Consider the following 12,160-nt stretch of genomic DNA (forward strand, 5'->3'; position numbering starts at 1 on the left):
GTTTTGCTCATGCTGGGTATCGGGTCCTTCGTTCTGGTGAGTTGTTGTCTGAGAGTGGCTGTTGGTTTGTGTGCTGTTATAAGTCCTAGTGGTCGCAGTAGTCTGGCTGTCATTTCAGAGATGTTCTTGATGTATGGTAGTGTGGCTAGTTCTGCAACAAAAACTTCCAGCTCGGCGAACAGAACCACAGCAACGAGCACCCGAGCTACAAATCTTCTCACAAACTTTGAACACTGTCTATAAAATGCAAAGGTCAAACAATGAAAGAAACATACCACCGCTCCTTGGGGTAAGGTAACCAACACTTCCTTGAAGTATTGTATCAAGGTTACTTGCATTTGTTGCTAACCTGTAATAATGTGAAGAATAAAAAAAGTATCAATAAAAGCAATATTGTAAAGTAGCATGTCTCTAATTAGTCATCTCACAATAATACTAAATTTCTAATACATCCAAATAGCCAACTCCCAATTGGTGCATGTGTAATTAAACGGGTTTCTGTTTAGATGCCGACTGAGTAAGAAGCTAAAAACACTTGCCGCTAGCTTTATGAGGAAATTGACTACTAACGTGTTGAATTGATGCACTACAGCAGGCAAGAGATTTTAATCTGAAGGACATTATGAATTTGCAGTGACCTATTCAACTGAGGACCTAGCTCCAGACTGTCTGAAAATTCATGATTATGTCAAAAGCATAAATTCCTGTGAGGAAAACTAATTTAAACATAAAAAAACCCAAAGAATGGGTTCATTTAGGTATGTGATAAAGAGGTCCTCAATAAATGAAATAAAACACGTTGAAATATTTCAGTTGCTAGACCACAACTGGATGCTGTGTGGTGATTAGTTGCTGCTACCAAACATATTTTTTGACAGGGCTGATGTCACCTTTAGTCTTGTTCCTTAATTCCAGTTCACCTCTAAGAGACTTTTAGAAAATTTACCCCACCCGTTGCAATATATTTTGTATCAAGTATCGAATATGGTATGCTGATCGCCACAAATTTGATTGGCAAAGTCCTAGTGGACAAACACAAGTCTATAAATGCTGAACTGGGATGTTATAACGGGCTTCTGGAAATAGGCAGAGGTGAGAATGGAGAAATTAACCAGCTTCCCATTCCAATCCAGTGATCCCATTAGAAAATGCATGGGCATTTTCATTGGACTGGAGTGTGATGCCTCTTTGATAGGTTAGCCTGGCAAAGAATTGTGGTTAAGGAAACACATGCCACCTGGTAATCTGTGGAATGATCCCTCAGCTCAGGTCAATTACCATCATGAAAGGACGGAGAAAGCTTTACATTTGGGATGGGTTTCAAACATGAGCAAGAAATTTGAACTTTAACCACAACACAGCATAAGTCTCTGGCATCAGTTCACAACCTTTATAAGAGCCGTATCTGAAAGGGAACTCATTCATTTTTATTTTTTAACCTGATCAACTACACACATTTGACTCACAACCGAACATCACTAAGAACAAAAAGGAAACATCAATACAACATAAGCGTGAAATAGATAGACACTTAAGACTCTTCTAAAATTAGCTGAATCAAGAGACACTACTCATTTCACTTCATTTCAGCAGCAAGTCTAGAGGTTTGGGTGCCTGAATTTGCACAAAATCAAACCCACATGTTTTTCACACTTCTCATGACAAGCCACTGGACTTGCAGAGTTATTTTCAGTGATCTTACCTCCTGTTTTAAGTCATTGTAATCCAACTTTGACACAAACCAATCTCAACAATGGAAAACAAAAAGATGTGCTCCATAAATAAGTCCACCTAGTGTATCCATTGCTTCCTGTCCCACTGAACATCTTTATTCCTATCTTGACTTGACTTTTCTTCCTCTTTTATAGTTTCTTCTGAAGGAAGTTCAGGACTCTTCTGATGACATACTGCACTGAAACAGTTTCCTGCTCCCAGATGCACTACCTTCCAAGGACTCTACACCTCCACCCCTCATTTGTCATTTTCTTCATTGAATGGAAACCCAACCAGTCTTCACCCACCACTTTCCTGTTCTATCTGGTGCACTTCACTTTTATGCTGGACAACTTCCATTGTTTTCCCCAACAAAAAAGAATTCTGATGAAAGGTCATCAACCTGAAATGTTAACTGTCTCTCTGCAGAAATGCTGCCGGACCAGGTAGGTTTTTCCAGCCTTTTTTGGTTCTTATTTCCAATCTCAACAATTACTGCCCCAGACCAGAACAGTGTAGATTTACCTGAACATATGTGCCATCTTAGAAAGATCAAGCTCCAGGGACTGTAGGGCCAGGTACATCTTAGTTTTCAATTTACTGCAAGAAACAAAAAGAAACCAGGAATCTCACATACCACCGATTATCCACTTGCTTGTAAATTCTGAAAAATCTCCAGCAAGTCAGGAGAATAACAATAAGAGCATGCTTATCAGGGAAGAACTGCTTCTTTATAGCTAGTTGATGTATTACCACATAGGTCAGACCTCAGACCGAACATGATTGATAAATCATTCTTGTTTTTTTGTTTTGGCTTTACCCAAAAGTGGCCTCTCATTGAAACATAACACACAATTCTGCAAATTTTACTTAAACAGTAAAATGGAAGCTTATTACAAAAGAAATGAAGATACAATAATTCAAACTTTCTACATGTAAGTTCAAATATTTTTAACCAGAGTAAAAATATAACCCCATTAATCTCAAAACACATTTATAAACTGAAAAAGAAACAAAACAAGTTTTTGTACAGCACCAGAAACACACACACACAATATCCTAAATATCACATATCGTACTCACACAAGTGTTGCTCTATTTAACACCTTGGTAGGTTTAAGTCACTCGCGATTTAACTTTTAAACTACCCTTTCCCTGCTTAATCTTCCTCAGATTTAAGTGACCTGTTCAGGGTTTTATCCCAACAGTCCTGGTCTAAGACTATCATCAGCTCTTTACTCTAAGATAATAATAGTTCACTACATATCCTTTCCTATTCAAGAGCACTTGTCTACCTAACTATCATACTCTAAAGGTTTCATAGGGCTGTCCCACTAACAGTGAAAAGTAAAAGTCTCTTTCTCTCAGTGTTTCCCTTAAGCTTAAAAAAAAGTTCCAGAACATATCAACAAACTTTGATGCCCCATTATTTACCATACTGGCCTGCAAAATAATCTAAAATAAGTAAAAATCTAAAATAAATACAAGTCCATTAGCGGTGTACAAAATCCATTAACTCTAAAGTTAGGGCTCAAAAGCTGTTCTTAAAAGAAATCACTGCAGCTCTGAAATTCTGACAAGTTAATTAGTAACTTTAGACGTACAGAAAACTCAACAGTTATTAACTCAAAAACTAGTAATTCAAATTCACAACAAATAACATTTTAAAAATATACACATCAGGCCCACAGTTTACATCACACTATCCTTATTTATTCATACATTTTGTGCTGCTTTAAGGGTGTCCTTGCATTCCACACAGATGACTTTAAATAATTATTTTTCTCAATGAACATCACAGACTTGTTTTCAAACTAACAAAACATTTAGAAATAAACAGAATTACAAAAAAGAAGCTCTGTCAACACCATCTCAGATGTAATGTCAAGATCTAATTTCTTTATTAATTACTGGTTAATATCCAGATTACACATACTACATAAATATAGTAATTACTATCTGCTGCTACCCAGGACAATTGAAATATAAAACTGAAAAATAGCACCCCATTTTTAAAAATCAAACTACAGCAAAGGTAAAGGTTAACAAATTACGATACACTCTCTTCCTGTGTCTACAATATGGAGCAAGACTCACAGGATTCATCATCTATAATGGACCTCCAAATGGGTATAGTGATTTGTAAACGTTTGAGGTCTCAGTGCCACAGGGATCGGCACTGAGACCTCAAATGTTGACAAATTATATGAATAAGATGAAGAGATAGTAGATACAGTTGTCAAATTTGATGATGACATAAGAGGTGTGGGGGAATAATTATAAAAATGACATAAGATGCTACAAAAATAAGGTAAGTGAATGAGCCAGATTGTGGCAAATGTAGTATATGAAAATGTGAAATTGTTCTTTTTGGTAAGAAGAATAAAAAAGCAGTGTTACCTGAATTGTGAGGGATTGCAGAAATGTAATGCAGAGAGATTCGAGCATCCTTGTGCATGAATCAGAAAAGGTTAGCATGCAGATACAGCAAGTAACTCTGAATGCTAATACAATGTATGACATTGCAAAACTGAATACAAAGCAGGGAGGTTATATTTCACCTCTACAGGATACTGATGAGACTGCATTTGAAGTGCTGCATACAGCATTAAGGAAGGATGCAAATGCATTCGAAATAATTCAGAGAATGTTTACCAGGCAAATAACTGGAAATTAGAGAGTTATCTTTTGAGGAACAGGCTAGACCCGCATCTGGAATTTGGAAGAGTAAGAGGCAACATAATTTAAACATACATGATCTAGAACAGTCTTAAAGGATAGATGTGGAGAGGATGCTTTCTCTTGGGTGGGTAGGGGAAGGGAGAGTCTAGAATTAGGAACTCTATTGAACTCTAATGGTGTCACCAACTTAAAACAGAGATTAGGTAAAATGTCTCTCAGAGGTCATTAGAACTCTTCCCAAAAAGGTGTTGGATGCCAAGTCCTTGAATATTTTTTAAGGCAAAGCTAGGTTGGTCTTGCTAAGGAAGGGGATGAAAGACTATCAAGGACAGGCGTGATTTCAGATTTCAGGTTCCAAACTGATCAGACATGATCTTAATAAATGGTGAAGCAGGTTGAAGAGGCTGAATGGAACACTTCCGCTCTTAATTTCTATGTTCGTATGTCCTATCAACGTACAGCAATCAAGCAAAATCCAGGGGTTGAGGAAGGAGCAATGATTATTAATTTGGTAAAAGGCAAACCAAATTAGTTGACTAACATGGTTATTGTATCATTACTCCTCATACAGACACTTCAATCTAATAGTTTTGTAATGAACAATTAAAATCTATCACTACATGATATTTATTTTAGTTCTTGCATTCATGTGCATTATTAAAAAAATTGCATGCAACAGTTTAGTAATAAAATTAAATGGTATTGATTTTATAACCCAGACACTCTGTTTTTGGTCAGACAGAATGCTTTCACTCCATTAACCTCAGGAGAAGAAAGTGAACGAACTCCAACTCGCTTTATTTGCATGATAGCAAAATACATTCCCTTCTCCGTTAAAGTCTGAAGTTGAAAAAGTATCCAAGTATATGGACTCACTTTCTGGAAGCCTACACAAGATGCCTTCATGCCACAGGAGGACAAATTAACAGAAGACGCAAGATGGGAGTACCTCATCATGTGCTCCATCTACCTGTCCCTGACAGCGTAAGAAATCCTCCTGTCTAATCCTAGCTGCTTACTCTATGATTAGCTTGATCACATCATTTGTGGCTGTATTATATCAATATAAGTAGTTATCCTAGCATTCTATGGTAGCTATACTGGCATGGGATCAACCCATGTGACTCCGTAAACAAATAGAATGATATTGATAATCAAATCAGTAGAAAGTCCCAAGGGAGAGAAAGAGATAAAACTCCTGATACTTACTTGTCCCCTGGGAGTTTATATAAATTGACGAGACCTTTAAGGTGATTTGAGAACTCCAAAAAATTCTTCTCTCTGCAACAAAATTAAACCGTCAGTTTTTATCAACAGGAAACAAAAAAATTCATTAGAGCATGAGGAACTTATAGCTTCAAAGGTATGCTCATTCCCCTTTCTATAAATGCTTGGAGAGAATATTCAGGCAGAGATTAGTGGTGCTGCAATACACTGAGCAACAATGGATTGAGAATTCAATTGTGTTACTCTTCCGATCTGTTCAGACATAAGACTGGGTAAATCACCACAAATCCTAAAGGATGATTAATATATGGAGAGTGTTCTCCAACTGCAGCGTACCACCTAGTAATGGCCTCAAGAACAGGAAACCTCCTCCTCCTCTTCTCTCTCTCCTCCCTCCCTGGCAACCTTTCTACTGTCCACACAATGTGACTCTTAACTGCCCTCTGAAATGACCTAGTAAGCCACATAGCTCAAGCGAAATTAGAGATAGGTAACAAATTCTGGTTTTGTTAGTGACATCAAAGTTTGCACATTCTCCCAGTATCTGCGTGGGTTTCGTCCGGGTGGTCCGGTTTCCTCCCACAATCCAAAGATGTACAGGTTAGGTAAGTTGGCCATGCTAAATTGCCCATAGTGTTCAGGGATGCGTAGGTTAGGTGCATTAGTCAGGGGAAATGGAGAGTAGGGGAATGGATCTGGGTGGCTACTCTTCGGAGGGTTGGTGTGGACTTGTTGGGCCAAAGGGCCTGTTTCCACACTGTAGGGATTCTATGATCAACATCCAAGCTGAATTTAAAAAATGAAAGCTGGTAGCCCTTTAGTAGAAACAAAGCAATAACACAATCTCAAGCAAAACTGTTCTGCCCAGCACCTTTAGTCTATTCTCAACTTTTATCAGCTGGGAGACACTGTGAATTACAAAATCATCACCATGAAATTTTTACTGCTACACATTCCAATTACGGACATGTTTTGAAAACATACATCTAATTCCAGCAATATTATAGATTTTCTGCCTATTTCTATTTATCATTAACAGGAATTAGGGAGATGTTCTATTTCTATCCCAGTATCTCAATTGATTGTATGTTGAAATGTTAATGCCACCTGGAGGCAATATCTCACTATCTATCTCACTCCATATATTTATCTTCCAGACTGGTTGATAGCTTGTTCTCCTGTTTTAAACACTTTATATTACTTAACAGTTTAATATATCTGTTCTACCACTTGTTTAAAAAAAAGGCTTACCTCAGATACTGCACCAGTTCCTGGCAGCTCTAGGGAAAAATATGTTTAAAAACATCATATAAACTTACATATTTAATAAAGGTCTGGCAGTGCAGAAATGAGTGGCATTTAATCAAATGAAACCATAAGATATTTTATTGTTCAATGAAGAATTCTTCCAATTATCAGTTATTATGTAAAAATTCAACAATACTTATTTTAAAAATACATTATTTTGTAACGTCTAAATTTGTTGGAATTTGTGTCAAAAATAAATTTAGCTCTCAGATATGACAGCTCATGCAGATATGGCTATTCACTATGCATGGACCTTCAGTCCACTACTGAGGGCAAAGTGCATAATTGGAAGGGCCCCCTTTTGGTGGGGTCAAATCAAAGTTCCATTTGTGTCCTGTTAAGGTAGCTGAAAGTAATCCCATGATACTATTCTAAAAGTAGAGGTGTTCTCCTGATGACCAACACATATTCTTTAATGATCACCACCAACACTAAATTTTATAGAGTTCTTTCTCGGAATTGTATTATGTACCTCAATACGACGAGTGACTACACTACAGAACTATTCTCCAGATGGGAAATATATTGGGATAGTCTACTGTTATGAAAAGTGCCCATAAAAAGAATAATAGAGATGTACAGCATGGAAACAGACCCTTCGGTCCAACTCATCCACGCAGACCAGATATCCCAACCAAATCTAGTACCACTTGCCAGCACGTGGCCCATATCTCTCCAAACCCTTCCTATTCATATACCAACCCAAATGCCTTTTAAATGTTGCAATTGTACCAGCCTCCACCACTTCCTCTGGCAGCTCATTCCACAGACACACCACCCTCTCCATGAAAAGATTGCCCCTTAGGTCTCTTCTAAATCTTTCCGCTTCACCTGAAATGTATGCCCTTTAATTTTGGACTCTCCCATCCCAGGGAAAAGACCTTGTCTTGTTTGTAAAATCATGCCCCTCATGATTTTACAAACCTCTATACGGTCACCTCTCAGCCTCCGACGCTCCAGGGAAAACAGCCCCAGCCAATTCAAATTCTCCCTACAGCTCAAATCCTCCAACCCAGGCAATATCCTTGTAAATCTTTTCTGAACCCTTTCAGGTTTCACAACATTCATCCGATAGGAAGGAGACCAGAACTGCATGCAATATTCCAACAGTGGCCTAACCAATGTCCTGTATAGCCGCAAAGTGACTTCCTAACTCCTATATTCATGCTCTGACCAATAAAGGAAAGCATACCAAACGCCTTCTTCACTATCCTATCTATCTGTGACTTGATTTTCAAGGAGCTGTGAACCTACACTCCAAGGTCTTTTTGTTCAGCAACACTCTAAATCTTTCCGCTTCACCTGAAATGTATGCCCTCTAATTTTGGACTCTCCCATCCCAGGGAAAAGACCTTGTCTAGTTATCCCATCCATGCCCCTCATGATTTTACAAACCTCTATACGGTCACCTCTCAGCCTCCGACACTCCAGGAAAAACAGCCCCAGCCAATTCAAATTCTCCCTACAGCTCAAATCCTCCAACCCTGGCAATATCCTTGTAAATCTTTTCTGAACCCTTTCAGGTTTCACAACATTCATCCGATAGGAAGGAGACCAGAACTGCATGCAATATTCCAACAGTGGCCTAACCAATGTCCTGTATAGCTGCAAAGTGACTTCCTAACTCCTATATTCATGCTCTGACCAATAAAGGAAAGCATACAAACACCTTCTTCACTATCCTATCTATCTGTGACTTGATTTTCAAGGAGCTGTGAACCTACACTCCAAGGTCTTTTTGTTCAGCAACACTCCCTAGGACCTTACCATTAAGTGCATAACTCCTGCCAAGATTTGCTTTCCCAAAATGCCACATCTTGCATTTATCTAAATTAAACTCCATCTGCCACTTCTCGACTCATTAGCCCATCTGATCAAGATCCTGCTGTAATCTGAGGTAACCTTCTTCGCTGTCCACTACACCTCCAATTTTGGTGTCATCTGCAAACTTACTAACTGTACCTTCTATGCTCACATCCAAATCATTTACAGAAATACAACGACGTTCTTCTTTTCTTTCTTTGATTTGGACTCGAGGATCAGTTCAGTATTCCCAGCAGAAATGGCAACTTTCATCAGTGGCACTTTGATGGAGGAGAGCCACAAGAGTGGGCATTACTTTCATTCCTAAGGAAGCTGTGTGTAAAATGTGTGGAGCTTTGCACACTCAGAGCTTTTCAATACAGGAGTCCACTTATTCTCATACATTTGTACCAGGTCTCTAAAATATTAATCATGTAGACCTTTATCTGTTACCTTTTACATTTTCCTTTCCAATACTTTCACTTTTTAAAAATTGAATGCAGTAACAACTGTGTAAAATAAAGTCTAACCTCTCTCTTCATTCAATTCATGGTTTTGAATTGATGCCTCTGGTTACTGATTTACCAAACAGTGAAAATAATTATATTTTCAATCTGCAAAAATCTGTGCAGATACCTTAAATTGGAGTTCTTCTTCTAACCTCTTCAACATACCTTTTTATTCTTTTTGTGCTTAGGTTCTCATTGAATACAGCAATGTCACGTGGCTCAACCATGTTTAATTAGCAATCCCATATTCTAACTACCCACTGGAAACTAAATTCATTTCGATCTCCTTATTGGATTGATTACTGACTGTTGTATTTATAGTCAAAGGTTCCTATATTAATAGCTAATTAGATAAAATACAGAAAGCTAAAAATAATTGTAGGATGACAATCCCCACAAATGTTCAGGAATCAAATGTAAACAAACACTGGAATCTGCTTGATAGATAGCTCCCTTCTACCGGAGGCTACACAGCATGCACATTAAGCAACAGTGGAGAATTTTAACCAAGACCAAAATCATTAAGTAGGCCAGCAGAGGAACACTTTCAGAAACCTCATAGCAAAATAACAAAATGCATACCACAGGATTTTCTCCATGGTGTGCCACCTTGACATCACACACTTGGCCTGTTGGATCCAACAGCACTTCCACATAGAACATGTCTGACGTAATGTAACACTCAGTACCAGAAGGGCTCAGGTGTGAACCAAGGCTGGATGAGAGAAATGGACAAACTAGAATTAGTTCTTTAAAAATAATGTAATTGCTTATTAAACAGCCCAAATGATGGCAGCTCACTGAATGTGTGTGTCTTAGCGACTTACCCATTCTGTCTGGCAATAGACTCAAGGCGGTCTGTCATTGCAGGCAGGGACATGACTAAAATTAAAAGCATAAAGTAACAGTCAACATCAAAATGAAAGCTCAAAGAAACAAGACGAACATTTGATTTGGTAAAGAACCTTTCACATAAAGAGAGAAATTCAACTTGATTGAAGAAAATGTTTGAAGATACAGAAAGAGCTGTAAAGATTTCCAAGGGGAGTTTCACAGAATAAGAACTCTCAGGGTGAAAGTTCTGCCACCAATGGAAAAGGTGTGCCAAAGGGAGAAGAGGATGAATAGAAGGTTACTTTAAGAGGAATGCAAAGTATAACAGGGCAGGAAAAACCTGCAGAGGGAACAAGGAGCGGAGTGCGCAACTGATTACAGACGTGGCATTTAAATTGAATGCATACGGATCATGGATCCAGTGAAGGTCAGTGAGTGGTGGAGCTGGTAGGCAACTGTGATAGCATATGGATAATATACATTCAGGCAAGTTGTAATTTGTAGAAGAACAACATTAAAATGGCCACATCTGGAAGTGACAAAGGCATAATGATCAACATACAAGCTTGAGATCTAAAAACAAAATCTGGAACTATCTAATATATACATGTACAGAGAACATGGCTGAGCGCATGAATATTAACACTTTATATATTAAATTGAAAATTATCTATGAATTTAAAAAATTGCTTCCCTCAGTTGTTGAGTGACTAAAGGCATTCATTTAGTGACTGAGCAGATACCCCAAGTTGGATCTCTGGTTTGTACTCAATTCACAGATTTCAGTTAGAGCTGCATGACTGACTGAAGAGAAGACAAAAATGAGTTGGAGTTTCTGTGTCAAACCGTTTCTGAAGGCCTCTGCTGGAACTATGATCTGAAATTGTGCATAACTGAACCCCAGTGGAAATTATAAGAACTGCATGCAACATTTTCTCAGGCCATGAAAGGCATTGCTTAGAGGTAATCATAGAGCAAAGCAGATTGTACATGGTCTATGGGAAGACCATGATTGGACCAAATTGTCTATTTTTCATTTTGTACAAGTACATTAACGTGAAATCCTCTGCTGATCTCCACAGCCCAAAAAAAACATTGCTCATTTAGCCATGTGAATCATCTAGTAAAGAACTTCACAAACCTTTTAATGCTTTCTGCAGAGTCTCCAAACAGGCAATAAGATGCTGGTGGCCTCCAGTGTTCATTATACTTCTTTTCTCCTTTACAAAAGAAGAGGCAAAACAACAATTACATCATATTACAAATAGAAGATAGGCGATGATATGCTCTTTGGGAGATAATGTAGATTGTGATAACTAACACTACCCCCAAACCAAATTAGAATCAGTACCCTGGAACACTCAGCTATTTGCTACCAAGTTATTAACCCGTGTTAATAAATCAGTGGATGGAGAAGAGAGAACATTTGCTGAATTTGACACAGATGTTGCAGTGAACTGAACCAATACACTGTTGGTCAAACTTAGATGAACTAACTCAAACAATGGAACAAATGCTTTCTCTCACAATGGCAAGTTTATATTTTAACTTGAATCATCTTTGAGTTGGGATGTCTACATGTAAACACAAGTCTACTAAAAACTAAGGCATTTTTGGTGGCCATGATCCACAGCTTGGAACCGTGTAAACTGCTTTGCAATCTTACCATGGCTTGCCGAACAAGTTTTGCTGTTTCAGTCCAGGGTCTTGTCTGACTGTACTTTGCATGCAGTTTCTCAAGCAAGGAGTTCATTCTACTCAGTTTCTCAGCTTCTGCAAAAGAATAGAGAAGAAAATAAATAAAACAGTCTTGAGAGAATGTGTCCATTATTTTGTATAATGTTCCCTACAAACAGAGAAAGTTTAGAAAAACAAAGCTTGGTGAGCACTGAGTTCAAGTCTGGATTAGTGGTGCTGGAAGAGCACAGCAGTTCAGGCAGCACCCAAGGAGCTTCGAAATCGACGTTTCGGGCAAAAGCCCTTCATCAGGAATAAAGGCAGTGAGCCTGAAGCATGGAGAGATAAGCGAGAGGAGGGTGGTGGTGGGGGGAAAGTAGCATAGAGTACAATGGGTGAGTGGGGGA

General features: G+C 38.3%; 1 protein-coding gene across 1 annotated transcript in view; it reads right to left on the reverse strand.

The window, feature by feature from the left end:
• med1 (mediator complex subunit 1) overlaps nucleotides 1-12,160 on the reverse strand; it is a 55,412-nt gene that overhangs the window by 29,712 nt on the left and 13,540 nt on the right. The window contains exons 2-9 of the mRNA XM_043674864.1: nucleotides 11,743-11,849; nucleotides 11,218-11,296; nucleotides 10,070-10,124; nucleotides 9,825-9,957; nucleotides 6,874-6,902; nucleotides 5,605-5,676; nucleotides 2,239-2,313; nucleotides 276-349 (exon numbers count right to left, since the gene is read on the reverse strand). Of these exons, the coding sequence (XP_043530799.1) occupies nucleotides 276-349; nucleotides 2,239-2,313; nucleotides 5,605-5,676; nucleotides 6,874-6,902; nucleotides 9,825-9,957; nucleotides 10,070-10,124; nucleotides 11,218-11,296; nucleotides 11,743-11,849 (624 nt within the window). The remainder of the gene's footprint in view (nucleotides 1-275; nucleotides 350-2,238; nucleotides 2,314-5,604; nucleotides 5,677-6,873; nucleotides 6,903-9,824; nucleotides 9,958-10,069; nucleotides 10,125-11,217; nucleotides 11,297-11,742; nucleotides 11,850-12,160) is intronic.

Source organism: Chiloscyllium plagiosum, chromosome 33, assembly GCF_004010195.1.
Source record: "Chiloscyllium plagiosum isolate BGI_BamShark_2017 chromosome 33, ASM401019v2, whole genome shotgun sequence".
NCBI classification, from domain to species: Eukaryota; Metazoa; Chordata; class Chondrichthyes; order Orectolobiformes; family Hemiscylliidae; genus Chiloscyllium; species Chiloscyllium plagiosum.